Source organism: Phyllobates terribilis, unplaced genomic scaffold, assembly GCF_046119375.1.
Source record: "Phyllobates terribilis strain yellow unplaced genomic scaffold, ASM4611937v1 Scaffold_7__3_contigs__length_470593459, whole genome shotgun sequence".
Classification (NCBI taxonomy): domain Eukaryota; kingdom Metazoa; phylum Chordata; class Amphibia; order Anura; family Dendrobatidae; genus Phyllobates; species Phyllobates terribilis.
In genome coordinates, this window is record NW_027362767.1 from 66,046,650 (window position 1) to 66,066,837 (window position 20,188).

At 48.0% G+C, this 20,188-nt stretch overlaps 1 protein-coding gene across 7 annotated transcripts in view; it reads right to left on the reverse strand.

Moving 5' to 3' along the window:
- Positions 1-20,188, reverse strand: part of SYNE2 (spectrin repeat containing nuclear envelope protein 2) — a 327,838-nt gene that overhangs the window by 233,443 nt on the left and 74,207 nt on the right. For 4 of the 7 annotated variants that reach the window (XM_073638688.1, XM_073638689.1, XM_073638691.1 and 1 more), the window contains exons 14-23: positions 19,888-20,050; positions 17,856-17,952; positions 15,442-15,626; positions 13,407-13,559; positions 12,967-13,104; positions 11,724-11,897; positions 10,474-10,632; positions 9,918-10,091; positions 1,811-1,948; positions 1,546-1,704 (exon numbers count right to left, since the gene is read on the reverse strand). In XM_073638688.1, the coding sequence (XP_073494789.1) occupies positions 1,546-1,704; positions 1,811-1,948; positions 9,918-10,091; positions 10,474-10,632; positions 11,724-11,897; positions 12,967-13,104; positions 13,407-13,559; positions 15,442-15,626; positions 17,856-17,952; positions 19,888-20,050 (1,540 nt within the window). The remainder of the gene's footprint in view (positions 1-1,545; positions 1,705-1,810; positions 1,949-9,917; positions 10,092-10,473; positions 10,633-11,723; positions 11,898-12,966; positions 13,105-13,406; positions 13,560-15,441; positions 15,627-17,855; positions 17,953-19,887; positions 20,051-20,188) is intronic. The other 3 variants (XM_073638692.1, XM_073638693.1, XM_073638690.1) reach the window with 1 other exon arrangement.

A 20,188-nucleotide genomic window follows, 5' to 3' on the forward strand; every position in this document is an offset into this window, starting at 1 on the left:
TCCCCCATCCTGGTATGTATGGTACCTTCATTCCTCTTCCTGGTATGTATGTCACTCTTCATCCCTATATGTATGACCCCCCCTCATCCCTGTATGTATAGCCCCACTCATCCTCCATTCCTGTATGTATGGCCCCCCTTCATCCCTGTATGTATGGCCCCCCTTCATCCCTGTAAGTATGGCCCCCCTTCATCCCTGTATGTATGGCCCCCCTTCATCCCTGTATGTATGGCCCCCCTTCATCCCTGTATGTATGGCCCCCCTTCATCCCTGTATGTATGGCCTCCCTTCATCCCTGTATGTATGGCCCCCTTCATCCCTGTATGTATGGCCCCCTTCATCCCTGTATGTATGGCCCCCTTCATCCATGTAGGTATGGCTCCCCTCATGCCTCATCCCTATATGTATGGCCGCCCTCATGCCTCATCCCTATGTGTGTGGCCCCCCCTCATCCTTGTATGTATTGGCACCCCCTGATCACGTCACGCAGCACAGAAAAAAAATAAACTTTCATACTCACCTCCTCTCTCCTCCAGCGCTGTGTCCAGCTCTGTGCCGGAATAGTCACTGCTCTCCACGCCGGGACTGCGTGCGTAGGGAGCAGTGACCATTCACTCTCCCTAATAGCGCGAACGCTGTAGCCGCAGCGCGGCTCCTGCTGCGCTCGGCTATCAGCGTGCTCGCTAATAAAGGCCATGAATATTCACCACACCCATGGGCGTGGAGAGCAGAGAATATTCATTTTCTTTAGTAGAGGGCACAGGGTAGGCTGCAACAAGCGGCTGCTGCCTCCTGTGCACTGCTCCTCCGCCACTGTCGCTTCCCCCACATCCCCCACCACCCACAGCCATAGTATTTATGTATATCGGACTATAAGACGCACCCCCCACATTCCTCCAAAATTTTAGAGGAAAAAAGTGCGTCTTATAGTCCGAAAAATACGGTACCACTGTACTCATGTGATCCGGTACTTTATATAATGCTATGTTTACACCTTAATAAAACAGTTTTTGATAAAAAAAAACTAATAAATTATATATATCAGAAATACTTTTTTTGTTATATGTACTGAAGCTCAATAAAGAGGTGACCTATTCTTAAATAAGATTTTTATGTTACAAGAATTAAAAAAATGTAAAAATGTCAGAAAATACATAAATTAAAAAAGTCATTTAAAAAAAATTCTCTCTATATATTTTTTTAATTTAAAAAATCATAAAAAAAAAATAAAGGATAAAAAAAAAAAATATATATATATATACACACACATACATACATACATACATATACACACACATCCATACACCTTTTTTTTTTTTTTTTTTTTTTTACATTTTAAGAATAGATCATCTCTTCATTGAGTGATGAAAACTTGTTCAATGATGTAGGTAGATCCTGCCAACATCGGTGGGATCTACTGGAGAGGTCTCAGATCTACAGGCAGGCTTACTATACCAATTGTAAAGAAACTAGGCAATGACCGGGGGGGTCAGGCCAGATTTCTCTCCCCTTTATTATTATGGGACTTGTAGAAAATATGACAACCTCATGTTCTCGGATCAGCTCCTCCGTGTCCCCAACACCAGCGTTATTTTTCTCCTTTAAAATTTGTTTGTCCAATTCACAAATCAATTCGTCAAATTTCTTCTTCTCTATATGGAATTTTAATTCACTGACATACGTCTCCAAGTCATCATGAATGGTCTGGAAGGGTAAAATCAAAGAATGATAAATTCGAGGGACTGCCTTCTTCTGGTCTTGCCAAACAGAGGAACTCAACCAGCAGAAGACGTAGAAAGCTTCTCCTTACCTTCCATCGATCTCTGACATCAGCGCTCTCTTTTTCAACCAGCGTCTTCTCTTTTGTAGAGGACGAGATATTCTTCATCAGCTCGGTGGCTTTCAGAAAACGTTCCAAGTTTTGATTTCCAAATTTGCTGAGAGAAGTCTATGAAAAGGTAAAAGACATTTGTTTTTTAGGATATTTATCCGAGTTGAGCTCTGTTCTCACCTCTAGGAACAAGGAAAGGAAATCTATGCAGAGGACGGATCTGTTACAGAACGGATCGAAATGGCACCAGAAGTGCCTCAAGGGGTACATTGCAGCATAAAATGGAACTGTAAAACGCAGGTGTGAACAGCGCCTCATGGATTATAGCGCATGTGGCAAGTATCAAATGCATCACAATAACTAATAAATCGCTCTGGTATCAACATTAGGATCATAAATCATTATTATATATGTCTTCAAGGAATAAAAAGTTAGGTTGCAGTAAAACAGTAGCAAAAGGCAAAAACGAGGGAGAGGAGGGGGATGCAGGTGCAGTCATATGAAATGGTTGCATAATGTGGAGTAAGGAGCAAAATAAATCCAGTCCCTAAAGATGGAGTCATGGGGCCCCCCATACACATTAGTGCTCGGCTCCAGTGTTCCCTATGAGTCATGGGGCCCCATATACATTACACTGTTGGTTCCTGTATTCTCTATGAGTCATGGGGCCCCACCATACACATCAGTGCTTGGCTCGTGTTACCTATGGGTAATGGGGCCCCCCATACACATTACACTGTTGTCTCCTGTATTCCCTATGAGTCATGGGACCCCCCATACGCATTACACTGTCGACACCTGTATTGCCTATGAGTCATGGGGCCCCCCATACACATCAGTGCTTGGCTCGTGTGTTCCCTATGAGTCATGGGGCCCCCATACACATTAGTCCCCCATACACATCAATGCTTGGCTCGTGTTCCCTATGGGTCATGGGCCCCCCATACACATTACACTGTCGTCTCCTGTATTCCCTATGAGTCATGGGGCCCCCCATACACATTACACTGTCGGCTCCTGTATTCCCTATGAGTCATGAGTCCCCCATACACATTAGTGCTTGGCTCGTGTGTTCCCTATGAGTCATGGGGCCCCTGTAAGAAAGAAGACTTGCCTAGGGACAGGTGCGGACCTCTGGCGCCGGAACTGCCAGGGTCCTGCCCAGTGTTGCCAGGGGACGGGATTAAGAGTGCACGGGGGACTTCATGGACAGTGCTGGGGGACAGAAGAGAGGGACGGAAGAGAGGAAGTCAGGTGTGTGGGCTCGCGCGAAAGAGACAGTTGGTTGTGCAGAGCAGACCGGCAGTTGAGGATAAACAGTCTATCCTGCCGACAACGAGAGAGAGACGTGCTGACCTGTCTGCGGTGACGGACGAAGGGGTGACACAGCTTGCCGCAAAACAAGGGGCGTGCGGTCTGTACCGGGCCTACAGAAAGTGATCGTTCAGTTACCAGCATCACCACAGTTTTCCAGACATGTTGAATAATCTCCCAAAGTTTACCGGAGACAACATGATGCTGTGGGATTGGGTAGAACGGGTTAAGAGCATGTTACGGATGCACCCAATGACCCCCGATATGCAAGCAGAGATAGCTTTGCTGACTCTGGAAGGAGAAGCTCGACAGTCAGTAATGTTTCGTTCCTCCACTGACCGAAATACGGTGGAAAAGGTGGTACGGATCCTAGAAGAAATGCATGGGGACCCTACTAATGTGGCAGAGTTAAGGATGCGACTGTTCCAACAGGTACAAAGGGAGGGGGAGACTGTGACCCAATATGTCAATGCCCTACAGAGTGTGTACACTTACATCACTAGGAAAATGAACCTAGAAGACATGGGAGTGGGGCCCCCGGACCTAGTACTTAGGGACCAGTTCGTAGCCGGCCTCAGAGCAGCGCATCTGAGACAGGCCTTGCGAGAGCGCTTGCGCACCAACCCGCGTATGACATTTCTGGAGGCAGGGGCAGAGGCCCGCGTGAGGGAACAGGAGATGGGGGTAGTGACCCTGGCAGGGATGGTCCGGGGCAATGCAGTACCCCCGACGCCCACGGCCGAACCAGAATGGGCCCGAGAGATGCGGCGGGAGATCCAAGAAATGCGAGAAGAGTGGTATAATATTCGAGTGGCTCAATCAGTGAGAGCCGGAACAGTTGACCCGAGACCCCCGGGTGAAGTAAAGGACGAGGCAAGACCTCGGGTTGGAACAGAGCCCAATCGGGTGGCCAGACGACCCCCTGCAGACAGGGGACCAACGTGTTGGAATTGTGGGGGCATGGGGCATTACGCCAGGAGCTGTGCCAGTCGAGGAAGGCCTCTGTCCCGGCAGCCGTTAAACTGACGGGCTCCGGGTGTAAGGGACGTAACCCGGAGCGGAGGAAGGCAGTGAGTCCCGAAGACTTAATATCCATGAGCCTGACAGTGTGGGCCGAGCTTGGCGGACGGGCGGTTCACTGCTTGATCGACACGGAATCTCAAGTGACCACCATGGGAGAAACTTTTCCGTCAGCGGTACCCAGAGATTGCACGAAATGAAGGGGGTCCCTTGATAAAGCTTACAGCCACTAACCAACTGCCCATTCCGGTCACAGGAGTAGTGTGGTTACGCATCCGGGTGTGAGGACAAGATGTGGGAAGAAAAGGAGTCGTCTTGACAGGCGGAGATGCCGGCCCAGGACCACCAGTGACCCTCGGTATGAACGTGCTGAAGGAAATCGGACAGATCCTGATTAGGGAACCACGAGAGCTCACGCTAGGGCGGTGGAACTCTAGAGCCCCTCAAAGGAAGGCCCTCCAGCAGCTGATCAGGGTTGCCCAGGCGCAAGAGACCTCGAGTGGGGGAAAAGTTCTGGGAAAGGTGATAATACCCGCCATCAACACCCTCACCTTACCACCAGGACAGAGAGTCCTCACTTTGCCCATCCGAGCCTGCACCCCACTAGAAGGGGTAGAGATTCAGATCGTATCAACCACCGTGGCCAAGGTGCCTCCGGGTCTATTGGTAGCGCGGACCTTGGGTACCGTCCATAAGGGAAACGTGGTTGTACAATGCGTGAACCTGAGTCCGAGTGAGCTCATCCTTCCCGCCAGGACCGAAATGGCCCAGATCCTGGGGATGCCAGAGCAGCTGGAGCCGCCAGATGTGATACAATTGTCAGCCATAAGGGGGGATCCCTGGACCCTGGCGATCACCGTACGATCGGGGTCTCCTCGACCTCAGACTAAGGATGGTCGAAGGTTCCTAGAACAGATGCGTGCTTTGACAGGTGTACCAGGTGGAAGAGATGCTGGGACGGTACCAGGACGTCTTCGGCTGACATGAGGACGACTTTGGATGCACCGAGGCCATCACCCATGAGATCCCTACGGGAAATGCTGCTCCGGTACGGGAACGGTATAGACAGATATCCCCGCAAATGTACCAGGAGGTGAAGGAAAGGCTGGCCCATATGATACAGAGCGGGGCGATTCGGGAAAGCCATAACCCGTGAGCGACTCCAATCCTCCTGGTCAGGAAGAAGGATGGAACCCTACGATTCTGTGTGGACTACAGGCGGCTAAATGCTTGCACCGTAAGAGACTAGTACCCTTTACCCAGAATCGAGGAGTCTCTATCCGCCCTAGGCAAGGCAAAATACTTCTCCTCCCTGGATCTGGCCAGTGGATACTGGCAAGTGCCAGTGGCTGAACACGACCGCGCCAAGACAGCATTCGTGTTGCCCATGGGACTCTTCAAGTTTAATCGGATGCCTTTTGGCCTAACCAACGCTCCCGGGACCTTTCAACGCTTGATGGAGAGATGTTTAGGCGATCTGAACTTTAAGGCCACACTGATCTACCTCGATGACATCATCGTCTATGCGTCTACCTTCCAGGAACATCTACGACGACTGGAGCAAGTCTTGAGTCGCCTTCGAAATCACGGCCTGAAGGTGAAGCCACAAAAATGTCATATATTCCGCAAGCAGGTTGAGTACCTCGGGCACACGGTGTCCGGTGAAGGAGTCAGGCCCACTCGGGAGAAAGTGGCCGCCGTGCTAGAGTGGCCCACCCCGAAGACTGTAAAGGACGTGCGGGCCTTCCTAGGACTCGCAGGGTATTACTGCAGATTCGTGAAAAATTTCACGCGCATCGCTAATCTGCTACTGGAGCTCCTTCAAGGGATACCTGTGGGCTCGAAAAATAGAAAAGTGAAATGGGGAAGAGAATAGGAGGAGGCCTTCAGGGCCTTGAAGATGGCCCTGACGGAAGCTCCCATACTGGCCTACGCGGACTTTTCTCAGCCCTTCGTTCTTCACACCGATGGAAGTCTCCTTGGGCTAGGGGCCGTGCTGTCGCAGGAGGGGAGAGAGCGGGTGATAGCATATGCAAGTCGCTCCCTCCGAGACTCGGAGAAGAACCCAGACTATTACAGCTCCTTTAAACTGGAATTGTTGGCCCTAGTGTGGGCAATGACAGAAAAGTTCGCAGAGTACTTGTCGGGGTCTGAAGTGTTGGTGAAGACAGACAAAAACCCGTTAGCTCATCTGGAGAACGCAAATTTGGGAGCCCTGGAACAACGATGGGTGGCTCGCATGGCTCGGTACTAGTATAAGATCACCTACCGGCCTAGGGCTGAAAACACGCATGCTGATGCCCTCTCCAGGGTGACCCATGAGCACCCCGACCGTGACCGAGACGAAGAACTGGAGGCCGAAGAGGTGCCCAGCTTCCGGAGGGTTGGCAGCCCGTTGTCCGCTACGCAGGGACAGATCGGGGAAGTGAAAGAAGGACACGTGTTGGGGCGGCCCAGGGACGAGTCGGTAAGGATACAGCAAATGGATGGAGAGATTGCGCGGTTGCGACAGTGGGTGGCTTTGAAACAAGTCCCTAACCGCGAAGAAAGGGGGACCCTGACGCCAGAGGGGCTGAAGATGCTGTGGGAGAGACTGAGCCTGCAGGACGGCTTGTTGTACAGACGGGTCCAGTTGGTACGGGAGTTTGGCCCCACTTGGCAAGTAGTGGTTCCAGAGAGTGTGATTGGGACACTGGCCAAGGAAGCACACGAGCGAGGAGCACACTTTTGACCCGAAAAGACCTTCCAGTGGCTGCAGAGACTGGTGTACCACCCCCAGCTAAGAGTTGCAGTGGAGAATTTCTGCCAGAAGTGCCGGAGTTGTGAGTTGGTGAAAACCCCAGAGCAGCGGGCCCCCGTCCAGTCCATTGTGACGGCTGCGCCCTTAGATGTGTTGATGATCCACTACCTGACCATCGTGCCGGCGCATCTCAGGTATGGACATTGCCTGGTTATGACCGACCACTTCACGAAATTCGCAGTGGTAACTCAGACCAGGGATCAGACAGCTGAATCTGCTGCCCAGGCTATCTGTCGGGACTTCATCAGGGTCTATGGCTGTCCGAAGAGGATTCAATCCGATCAAGGAGCTTGTTTCCAAGGACGGGTGATGGAGGAGCTGAACCGGCACTACAAGATCGAGAAGTCTAGGACCACCCCTTACCACCTGCAAGGGAATGGGTCCTGTGAACGCTTCAACAGAACTATGATCCACATGCTTCGAACCTTGGAAGAAGATCGGAAGGTACGCTGGCCGAAGTTTGTGGCCGAGCAGGTGTGGGTCTATAATAATCGGGTACATAGTGCCACAGGGTTCACCCCCTACACCCTGCTGTTCGGTCAAAAGGGTAGGGAGATCACCGAGCTCGAACTAGATCCCGTGGAGGACTGGCCCCAGACGGGCCCATCTACCTGGGTCCGGGAGCATCGGCACCGGTTGCAGACTCTTCGGAGGTTGGTGCAGCAGAAGTTTAAGGAACATAGGCACCATGAAACGCCACCTCTTCGGGGGACAGCCCTTAAGTCGGGAGAACGGGTGTTGGTACGGAACAATAGACCCCAGGGCAAGCTGAGTAGACGGTGGGAGTCGACCCCGTATCGAGTGAAATGGAGAGTTAGTCCTGAAGGACTGGTGTATGAGGTTCAGCCTGAGGGGGAAGAAGCGGCTCCAACTAGAATCGTTCATCGAAGCATGTTACGGCCCTGTTTGTCTAGCGATGAGGAAAAGAAGGAGGAACTCAGCACAAGGACGAGAGATCCCACACCCAGTGCGCCCGTCTACGATGATGAGGAGGAAGTGACGATAGTGGCTGCGATCCCCAGTCGCACATCGCCCACAGCTTCCCACATGAGAGAGGAGGGCCCACCGCTCCGTCAGGAGGGGTAAAGTTGGGAACCCCAGCGACTCTCAAGTACCCTGCGCTCCAACTGCGTTACGCCGGTCCGAACGATCCACAGCTGGTGTACCGCCTATCCGCTACAATCAGGATCAGTTCATCTGGCAACGTATCATCCAAGAGGTCAGAGAGTGTGAGCGCCTGGTAAAAAAAACTCTCGCCCGTGGAATGGCGAGCTCAAAGGGAGCGGGAGTGTAAGAAGGAAGACTTGCCTAGGGACAGGTGCGGACCTCCGGCGCAGGAACTGCCAGGGTCCTGCCCAGTGTTGCCAGGGGACGAGATTAAGAGTGCACGGGGGACTTCATGGACAGTGCTGGGGGACAGAGGAGAGGGACGGAAGAGAGGAAGTCAGGTGTCTGGGCTCGCACGAAAGAGACAGTTGGTTGTGCAGAGCAGACCGGCAGTTGGGGAGAAACAGTCTGTCCTGCCGACAACAAGAGAGAGACGTGCTGACCTGTCCTCGTTGAAATAGAGACGTGCTGACCTGTCTGCGGTGACGGACAAAAGGGTGACACAGCTTGCTGCAAAACAAGGGGCGTGCGGTCTGTACCGGGCCTACAGAAAGTGATCGTTCAGTTACCTGCATCATCACAGTTTTCCAGACATCTGACGGTGACCTACGGGTGAGGACGCACCCGGGATTAGTGATCCTAACGCAGTTTGTTGTACGCCGGAGGAGCATGCTACGGCTCTTAAAGGAGTCGTGACCGCTGTCGTGTGGTCAAAAGGACTGGGGGCCCAGTGGGTGAGACCCGAGACCGCCCACTGCCGCCAGAAGATGGACACCCTCCGGAGTGAGTGTCTGAAGACGGACGTAGTTATCGCTAAAGGACAGATAAGTGCAAGCCTCCAGTAATCTACCTTCTCTTATTCAGCCTGAACTTTTGGGACTGCGCCGTATTGTTCATCCTTTCCGTGTTATAGTTCAACCACAATCGTTTATTGTCTGATTTTACAGTTTTATTGTTGTGTTACTTAAATTTACACTCCCTGAGTGGAGAAACCAAATCTTGAATTAAACCTCTGCCATACTCTCTGCGTGCGGCATCCGAGCCTTTTAACACCCCCGTACACATTAGTGCTCGGCTCCTGTGCTCCCTGTGAGTCATGGGCCCCCCCATACACATCAGTGCTTGGCTGTTGTGTTCCCTATGAGTCATGGGGCCCCCCATACACATTAGTGCTCGGTTCCTGTGTTTCCTACGAGTCATGGGGCCCCCCATACACATTAGTGCTTGGTTCCTGTGTTCCCTACGAGTCATGGGGACCCCCACACACATTAGACTGTCGGCCGATCCTGCAGATATTAGAGGGTGCGTACAACTTTAGTCTAATTTTGCATGGGACTCACCCTCCTTTTCCTACTAAGAACATATGCACACCTGGCTGTATGAAACCAGGTTCAGGCCTTAGACCATGTGAATGGTGATGTCAAAGCCCCAACGTAATGGAAAGGGGCCAAATCAGCACCTAATAAACATGACAAAATCTGCTATGGATGTGTTCTGTCTGTATGAGCCCTAACAACTATGGCTAGAGATGCCATTGTGCTCCTTCACCATTCTTTAAGCTGCAGCTCTGCTTGTCCAGACTGCAGCTCTGCTTGTCCAGACTGGCCGTATAGGAGCACAAGCCCACTAAAACCAGACACTGCAATACAAAGATTTAATGAAAATGTTACACTGCAATGCAGGTCTTTAATAACAAGCGGAGACAAGTGAGGCCGTATGGAGGAAGCCAAGCACCAGACTGACAATGAGATTTATGGCGCAAACATTATACGGAGTCACATATAAAAATGTCGTAAATTGTAGCCACATAAATCTGCTGGAGGCCACAAAGAGAATAACACCGACCTCATACTGCGAGATGAACTCCTCAGGGGTGACCTTCTGTCCCAACAGGCTCACAGCTTCGGTTATATAAGTTTCCAAGTTGCTCCTTGAACTCTCAAAGTTCCTGTTTATGTCTTCTTCGGACAAACTTTGTTCTGGGGGGTTCACGACCCAACTCGCCCTGGAGACCAGATCCTAAAACAGCGGGATTATTGGTGTGATGGTCAACCAAAAACATCACATTCACCGAAGCAGTTCTTATAAGTATTGGTTTACTAAATAATTTACTCCCTCTGAGCCTTCACATTTGGAGGTCCCTGTGGAGACCACCTCCAGCTGACTCCCTCTGGACAAACATCTGAAACCTAAAACTACCAAGATGAATATATCAGTCACTCTTAGATCTTTTCTAGTTAATAAAATAGGTTCTAAACTTTATGACATACATATAACAAAAAAGACAACTCCAAAAACAGCTCCTCCTTTGGTCCATGGTCAGTACTGGTATTGCAGTTAAGAGTGATTTTTGTTCTACGTTTCCTCATTATCACTTTCTCGCGAGCCAACGTATAACTACCTGAACTCTTTCCCGTGTACGGACAACTTTGTGCCGCCATCTGTCAAAATCAGAGCTCTCTAAATCCTCCCGACGGTGGAGAAGTTGTGTCAGCGCTTGCACGTTCGCCTCTGTCTTCTCTAGCTGCTCCTGGCAAGAAATCCCATCATGATAGAAGTCCTAAGGAGACAATATGGGCATTGTGTGAGAACGACGTACCGGAATATTTCCCGGATGATTAATCACACTCTAATTATATGACTGACACCACAAATGGTGCACGTAATGTAAATGCTGGGAGCCTTAAAGGGCCCCTCATCATCTGCTTTTATATAAAAGATGTGCAAAAAATAAGAAAAGCACCACTTTTACTTTTTACTCTGCAGCAGTGACTTTGCATTGCACTGAACAACCCTGATCTGGCCCTGGCAAAATTTGCAAGGGATTTGTATGATCTCCCCATATTTGAGGGTTTTTTTTTGGTACCCCTATTGCTTCATAGATCTATTAAGCTTGCATTGGTTAACTGAATCCTTATGATACGGTACCCAGCGCGGGTGAGTCTTGGCATTGAGACTGCTGGGTTGGAAAATGTGTACCAAAGGTGGTAGCTATGTGATGCAATATTAGTTTGTGTTCAGCAAAGTTGTGGCTCTCTTACTGGAAGTGCTTAAAAAAAGTCAGTAAGAGGGCTGAAAGTTTGCTGAACTCTAAAGAATGATCTCAGATCAGGATTCAGCTATCAGAAAAGGGTGCAAATACAATAACTCTTCCTTCCTGGGCTCCCGCATCTATAATCTCTTATAGAAGTAAAAACAAATTACTGCAAAAATAAAAAGTTGAAGAAGCCGTATCGTAAATGCAAGTCATCACCAGCTGCTGACATAGCCCAGGGCTCGGCTATCTGTGCCAGGCGCATAGACAATGAATGGAGTGGTGGTGGTGCCCATAGCGGTACCAATTCTCCATTTAGTCAGGGGAGTTTTGCCACCCACAACAGATGGACTTGATGTTTGCTTTTTCCATCCAGGCCCTTTCCATAACCATTGGACCAATATCTGACCCTCTTTTTTTACCATCAATTGTATTCTTCAATAAAGAGTTCGCCAGCACCCATTGTTATAACTAGCGCTATCTTTGGCAAGACCCCATGCCTCCAAGAATCTACTGCCATTTTGCAGATATAGCAATATAGTTCAAGCCTTTTTGACTTTCTGGAACCCAATGGGGTGGTCTACAACTTGGATTGTATCAATCGTTTGCAATGTTACCTGAATATCTACAAGTGAAGGCTCCCGTGTGATCTCCTGTTGATCAAGATCACTAAGAAGCTGCTCAGCCTTCCCAGACCAGTTGTCCACAGCCTCCATGACTTTCTCTACCGCTTCAAAGTGACTGAGGATTTCTGAGGATGTCTCCAGGGTTTTGGTATCTTTCCCACTCTTCTGTAAAATAATATTGTAACATAAACTTAACTTTATTATCTCCTTTCCTGAGTTGTCCTGTGAGCGTTGATGCTTCTCTAACCATTGTCATATAAATTAATATTCCTGTGTACATATTAGTAGTCACCACTAGAGGGAGGTCATTGCATACCCCTGTATTGAGTTTGGCTATAGTCTGTATGCAGTTTAGCTCAAGAGCTCCCTCTAGTGGTGGCCAGCATTTTATTTTATAAATCTATGTCTTTGCAGGGGAATTGGAGCTCCATTATTTAAAAAAATGCAAAACTCAGACTACAATAAATATATATTATTTATTAGTACAGAATTTAGTACCAAACTTTAAAGAAGGAAAGTGTTTGACATTGAATGGTATTGTAAATGGGGGTGCATCTTCATTTTTATTCTGAAATAATTTAGGTTTGCCTCTTGTTACTCACATCCACATCGCCTGGATCCAGAGCCAGACGTGGTGTCGTTCTTCTGCCCCTGGCCATGTCTGTCACTCTGCATGTTCAGCATACACCACTGACATCATGCTCTCAGATAGATGGTGTTTGCGGCTACCATGGACTGCTATATCACTAGCCAGTTCTGCTTTTGGCCTTGTGATGAGTGACAAACCAAGCTGTTCTATACCACTGCTTACTCTGCATTCGGGACTGTAAGAAACTCAGTCTTGTTATATCCCGGAGTCAACTCTGTCATACTTCTGCCAGCAATGCATTGGACTCCATGACAAACTCATCTCTGCCACCGCTGAGCAAACTTCGCCACATGATTGCACCTCTGCATCGGACTCTTGAGAAAAACTTAGCTCTACCATCACTGAGCAAATTCTGCCCTACCACTTGACAGTGAGGAAAAGTGAGCTCTATTATGACTGAGTAAATTCTGCTGTACCGCTGCCAGCTCTGGATTGGACTCTGTGACAAACTCAGCTCTGCCATTTAACCTATATTAATTAATTCTAGATAAGTCTTGGCTTTTTCTTTTTTTTATGCATCTCCAATAATACCCTTAATAATACCCGTATAATAAATGATAGAAAAGTATAAAACTATTCACCGACCTGTAAACTCTGAATGTACAGACTGAGGGAGCGAGCAGAAATGTCCGATTGCGTCTTGCAAACTTCTTCTAAGTCATTAGCCGAATGCTCTTCAGCAGTGCTGCCATTACGGACCTTTTGTTCTTCATGTTGTGTCACCTGAGGAAGACGATGATATCAGTTAAAATTTACAGAAGACTTTGGACAATCGGTCATTTAGAGTAAGTTATATGATATCCCTATAAGGGGCCCAAGAGGTAAGGGGGCCACTACCACCTCCAAAAGGTGGTGAAATTGTGCATTGAGATGTCCAATTGGTCTCTTTATGTGGATCCTGATGGGGTGATCCCCCCTAAAAGGATATATGAGATTTTGTTTTGTAAACTGGATACCCCATTCTCTACATTAATGCTCACCCATCCCTATATCACACATGTTCACACTTAGAAAGCATTTGATACCCGTACATATCTGCCCCATCGATGGTTCAATGCCTTCAGCCTCTGGGATATCTTGGTCGCCGTTTTCTCGTAGGTCCTCTCAATCAGGAAGCTGCCGTCCCTGTTCAGAGACTCCAGCACAGATTTCCATTTGGAAAGAATTTCCACGGGGACCTGCATTTGTTTGGTAAAAACAGTCTTACAGAAACAGTCAGCAAGTAGGAATGTTTCCCCAGCAGATAACAGGCTTTCACTATGAGTATGACTTATAGGCTTTTTCTATGGGTGTATAGGAAAAGTGGGGCTCTCAGGTTTTCACTATGAGTGTATGGGAAAAGTGGGACTCTCAGGCTTTCGCTATGAGTGGGTGGGGAAAGCAGGACTCGCAGGCTTTTTCTATGAGTGGGTGGGGGAAGCAGGACTCACAGGCTTTTTCTATGAGTGGGTGGGGAAAGCAGGACTCGCAGGCTTTTTCTATAAATGGTTGGGGGAAGCAAGGCTCTCAGGCTTTTTCTATGAGTGGATAGGAGAAGCGGGACTCTCAGGCTTTCGCTATGAGTGGGTGGGGAAAGCAGGACTCGCAGGCTTTTTCTATTAATGGGTGGGGGAAGCAGGGCCCACAGGCTTTTTCAAGAAATAGTTGGGGGAAGCAGGACTCAGGCCTTTTTTTATCAGTGGGTGGGGGAAGCAAGACTCACAGGCTTTTTCTATGAGTTGGTGGGGGAAGCGAACTCACAGGCTTTTTCTATGAGTGGGTGGGGGAAGCAGGACTCACAGGCTTTTTCTATGAGTGGGTGGGGGAAGCAGGGCCAACAGGCTTTTTCTAGAAATAGTTGGGGGAAGCAGGACTCAGGCTTTTTCTATCAGTGGGTGGGGGAAGCAAGACTCACAGGCTTTTTCTATGAGTTGGTGGGGGAAGCAGGACTCACAGGCTTTTTCTATGAGTGAGTGGGGGAAGCAGGACTCGCAGGCTTTTTCTATCAGTGGGTGGGGGGAAGCAGGACTCAGGCTTTTTCTATAAATAGTTGGGGGAAGCAAGACTCAGGCTTTTTCTATGAGTTGGTGGGGGAAGCAGGACTCACAGGCTTTTTCTATGAGTTGGTGGGGGAAGCAGGACTCACAGGCTTTTTCTATGGGTGGGGGAAGAAGGACTCACAGGCTTTTTCTATGAGTTGGTGGGGAAAGCAGGACTCACAGGCTTTTTCTATGGGTGGGGGAAGAAGGACTAGCAGGCTTTTTCTATGAGTGGGTGGGGGAAGCAGGACTCGCAGGCTTTTTCTATGAGTGGGTGTGGGAAGCAGGACTCGCAGGCTTTTTCTATGATTGGGTGATGGAAGCAGGACTCGCAGGCTTTTTCTATCAGTGGGGGAGGAGCAGGACTCGCAGGCTTTTTCTATGAGTGGGTGGGGGAAGCAGGACTCGCAGGCTTTTTCTATGAATGGGTGGGGGAAGCAGGATTCACAGGCGTTTTCTATAAATGGTTGGGGGAAGCAGGACTCACAGGCTTTTTCTATGAGTGAGTGGGGGAAGCAGGACTCACAGGCTTTTTCTATGAGTGGGTGGGGGAAGAAGGACTCGCAGGCTTTTTTCTATGAGTGGGTGGGGGAAGCAGGACTCGCAGGCTTTTTCTATGAGTGGGTGTGGGAAGCAGGACTCACAGGCTTTTTCTATGAGTGGGTGGGGAAAGCAGGACTCGCAGGCTTTTTCTATAAATGGTTGGGGGAAGCAAGGCTCTCAGGCTTTTTCTATGAGTGGATAGGAGAAGCGGGACTCTCTGGCTTTCGCTATGAGTGGGTGGGGGAAGCAGGACTCTCAGGTTTTCGCTATGAGTAGGTGGGGAAAGCAGGACTCTCAGGCTTTTTCTATGAGTGGGTGGGGAAAGCGGAACTCTCGGGCTTTTTCTGCAGGATTTGAACAGCTTTTCATGTGAAAATACTGAAATAAATCACAGAAATCAATATCTGCCCAAACCCATCATCTGCTCCTCCATCCCATGCTGCCTTCAGATAAGAGTCCTGAAAGTGCCCCTTTAAGATGAAATAATCATATTACTTACATTGGACAGTGCGATCCTCTGCTGCTCCTCCAGCCAAGTTGCGATCAGGGTCATATTAATCTCAAAATGAGTCCAGCTGGTGAGTACTTGCTCCAGGGTGACTCCTGCGTCATTGGCCGAGGACACAAATGTCTTGTAATTTGATTCTATGGCTTCATATTGCTTTGGGATTTCAGGGTCAGCCACTAGAAATTAATAGTAAAAGGATGTGGGATACTGTGAATAACCCCCCCACCCACTGCCACATCATCCATTTATAGGCTTCCAATATCTGGCCACGTGTCCAAAGCAAGCTGATATATTGCAAGGTTATCATGAACCTTTAATATTTTCTGAACAGGAAAAAGGGAAAATTATCAATCCACCCCCCACCGCACACCCATAAAGAAGAACAATGGTAGCAATAACTTTCAACTATCTAGTACAAGCCCAAAATTATTCAGATCTGACAGCCTAGAGCCACCAATAGGGGGAGCTCACTGCATATAGATTCAGACGTCTCTCATAGAAGTCAATGACAGATACATAAATCTATACTGAGTATCTCCAGTGCCTGCTGCAGACAGAAATAATGAGATCGGTAAAAAGATGGAGCTCTGACCCCTCCATATACAGTGGGGAAGATAAGTATTGGATACACTGCCGATTTTGCAAGTTTTCCCACCTACAAAAAATGGAGAGGTCTGTAATTTTTATCGTAGGTACACTTCAACTGTGAGAGACAGAATCTAAATATAAAAACCAGAATATCACATTGTATGATTTTTACATAATTAATTTGCATTTTATTGCATGAAATAAGTATTTGATCATCTACCAACCAGCAAGAATTCTGGCCCTCACAGACCTGTTAGTTTTTCCTTAAGAAGCCCTCCTACTCTGCACTCATTACCTGTATTAATTGCACCTGTTTGAACTCATTACCTGTATAAAAGACACCTGTCCACACACTCAAGCAATCACACTCCAACCTCTCCACAATGGCCAAGACCAAAGAGCTGTCTAAGGACACCAGGGACAATATTGTAGACCTGCACAAGGCTGGGATGGGCTACAGGACAATAGGCAAGCAGCTTGGTGAGAAGGAAACAACTATTGGCACAATTATTAGAAAATGGAAAAAACACAAGATGACTGTCAATCTTCCTCGGTCTGGGGCTCCATGCAACATCTCGTGGGGTAAGGATGATTCTGAGAAAGGTCAGGAATCAGACCAGAACTGCACGGAAGGATCTGGTCAATGACATGAAGAGAGCTGGGACCGCAGTCTCAAACATTACCGTTAGTAGCACACTACGCCGTCATAGATTAAAATCCTGCAGGCATGCAAGGTCCCCCTGCTCACGCCAGCACATGTCCAGGCCTACTTGAAGTTCACCAATGACCATCTAGATGATCCAGAGGAGGCATGGGAGAAAGTCTTGTCGTCAGATGAGCCCAAAATAGAACTTTTTGGTATCAATTCCACTCGCCATGTTTAGAAACAGAAGAAGGATGAGTACAACCCCAAGAACGCCCTCCCAACTGTGAAGCATAGTGGGGGAAACATCATACTTTGGGGGTGCTTTTCTGCAAAGGAGGCAGGGTGACTGCACCATATTGAAGGGAGGATGGATGGGGTCATGTTTGGATGGGGTCATGTATCGAGAGATTGTGGACAACAACCTCCTTCCTTCAGTAAGAGCATTGAAAATGGGTCTTCCAGCATGACAATCACCCGAAACACACAGATAGGTCGACTAAGGAGTGGCTCTGTAAAATGCATTGCAAGGCCTGGAGTTGTCTAGCCAGTCTCCAGACCTGAACCCAATACAAAATCTTTGGAGGGAGCTAAAACTCAATGCTGCCCAGCGACAACATGAAATCTGAAAGATCTGGAGAAGATCTGTATGGAGGAGGGGGCCAAAATCCCTGCTGCAGTGTGTGCAAACCTGGTCAAGAACTACAGGAAACATCTGACCTCTGTAATTGCAAACAAAGGTTTTTGTACCAAATAGTAAGTTCTGTTTTTCTATTGTATCAAATACTTATTTCATGCAATAAAATGCTAATTAATTATGTACAAATCATACAATGTGATTTTCTGGATTTTCTTTTTCGATTCTGTCTCTCACAGGTGAAGTGTACCTACGATAAAAATTACAGACCTCTCCATTCTCTGTAGGTGGGAAAACTTGCAAAATAGGGAGTGTATCAAATACTTATTTTACCCTCTGTATGTTGCAATTGTTGGTCTGCGAGCCCCCATAATTGTCAAGTTTCTCTGGCAAAGAATAGTGTTTATACCCATGCCGCAAATAAATGGGGTTTTCTAACATATTACAGATTTTCTACAAAATTCCCATCAATCAGAGGCAAATATGCCATATGTGCACGTGGTCCAAAACCACATCAGATGTTAGGACTTTACTTACTATAGTCATCAGTGCTCCGCAGCAGGTTATGAAGGTCTCTGAATTTCTGAAATGCCGTTTCCAAAAGGGTCATGAACTGTTTACCCTCCACAAACTCCTACAATAGGAAAGAAACAGTAAAGTCATGGACACATTCAGCCGACGGGAAGAAAAGATGGGGAAATGAGAAAACTGCAATCACTTGTGCACAATCTACAACCAGATGATTCCTCGGTAGAAATCTGATGAGCAGAGCTGCTGAAGAACTACAAGTCCCATAATGCCCTACCAGCCAGGGCAGGTGATGTAGTTGTGCAGCACATGGACGTGCTCCATAATTACAGACGGGAGACGCTTTAATGGAGGGGATGAGGATCGGAACGTCTGATTACATGGGACAAAGTGTCCTCTACTGAAAAATAGAATAATATTAGCAGCTTTGAGGCCATAGAAAAGCCGGAGGACACAGAGCAGCTGCCCCCACATCGGGGCCCCCAGATTCTCCCCCTGGCTGGGTGAGGTGGCCCTCAGAGGTCACATTTAGAGGGTAGAGCTGGCGGCACAGGTTGGGGGCTCTGCTTATTTCCTCGGAGCGTGAGTGGCCGCCTTGCAGCCCGGCTAGAGATACAGTCGCTTGGGGTCCCAAAGGCTATCAAACATTTATAGCTTTTGATGTAGATAAAGAGGGAATACCTCTGTAATAACTTCTCATAAAGGTTACATTATATCTATAATAAGCACGGCAGCTGCTGCAGAAACTCATTTAAGATTAAAGGGAAGTATCCATTGAGCATTGATTCGTTGTATGAAATGCTCCCATCCTTTACATAATGATCTACAGCTGAGGTGTGTATTGTGATGTTCTGCAGCAGCTGAGATGGGTATAATGATGTTCTGCAGCAGCTGAGATGGGCATGATGATGTTCTGCAGCAGCTGAGATGGGCATGATGATGTTCTGCAGCAGCTGAGATGCATATGATGATGTTCTGCAGCAGCTGAGGTGTATATGATAATGTTCTGCTTCAGCTGAGGTGTATATGATAATGTTCTGCAGCAGCTGAGGTGTATTATGCTGTTCTGCAGCAGCTGAGGTGTATTATGCTGTTCTGCAGCAGCTGAGGTGTATTATGCTGTTCTTCAGCAGCTGAGGTGTATTATGCTGTTCTGCAGCAGCTGAGGTGTATTATGCTGTTCTGCACCTGCTGAGGTGTATAATGAGGTTCTGCAGCAGCAGAGGTGTATTATGCTATTCTGCAGCAGCTGAGGTGTATTATGCTGTTCTGCAGCAGCTGAGGTGTATTATGCTGTTCTGCACCTGCTGAGGTGTATAATGAGGTTCTGCAGCAGCAGAGGTGTATTATGCTATTCTGCAGCAGCTGAGGTGCATTATGTTGTTCTGCTGCAGCTGAGGTGTATTGTGATGTTCTGCACCTGTTGTGTATAATGAGGTTCTGCAGCAGCTGAGGTGTATTATGAGGTTCTGCAGCAGCTGAGGTGTGTATTATGCTGTTCTGCAGCAGCTGAGGTGTATTATGTTGTTCTGCATCAGCTGAGGTGTATTGTGATGTTCTGCACCTGCTGAGGTGTATTATGAGGTTCTGCAGCAGCTGAGGTGTGTATTATGTTGTTCTGCAGCTGCTGAGGTGTGTATTATGTTGTTCTGCAGGAGCTGAGGTGTGCATTATGCCGTTGCAGCAGCTGAGGTGTGCATTATGCCGTAGCAGCAGCTGAGGTGTGCATTATGCTGTTGCAGCAGCTGAGGTGTGCATTATGCTGTTGCAGCAGCTGAGGTGTGCATTATGCTGTTGCAGCAGCTGAGGTGTGCATTATGCTGTTGCAGCAGCTGTGGTGTGCATTATGCTGTTGCAGCAGCTGAGGTGTGCATTATGCTGTTGCAGCAGCTGAGGTGTATATTATGAGGTTCTGCAGCAGCTGAGGTGTATATTATGAGGTTCTGCAGCAGCTGAGGTGTGTATCATTATCACCACCAAGTCAGCAATCACCCCAGAGATGCTGGTTATGTAATGGACACGATGACGCCCCATAACTGACCTTGTAGTCCTCACTCAGGACCTCCACAGACTCCTGAGATTTGTACTTTACTCTCCAAGACTTCAGCTTCGGCCTCCCTTCCTCCAGCAGAGCGAGCACATTGTATCCGGCACTGCGATAGTCCACAAGAACAATGAAGTTTGATGCCAATATCTTCTCCAACCTTGAACCCAGAAATATAATTAACCAGTGAATATATTTATACAGTATAAAGAAGAGTGTCAGCATTAAATTAAAGGATATACTATTTATTTTTTGAAAGAAAAAAAGAAATTACTTAATTAAGAAAACCAGCTGTCAG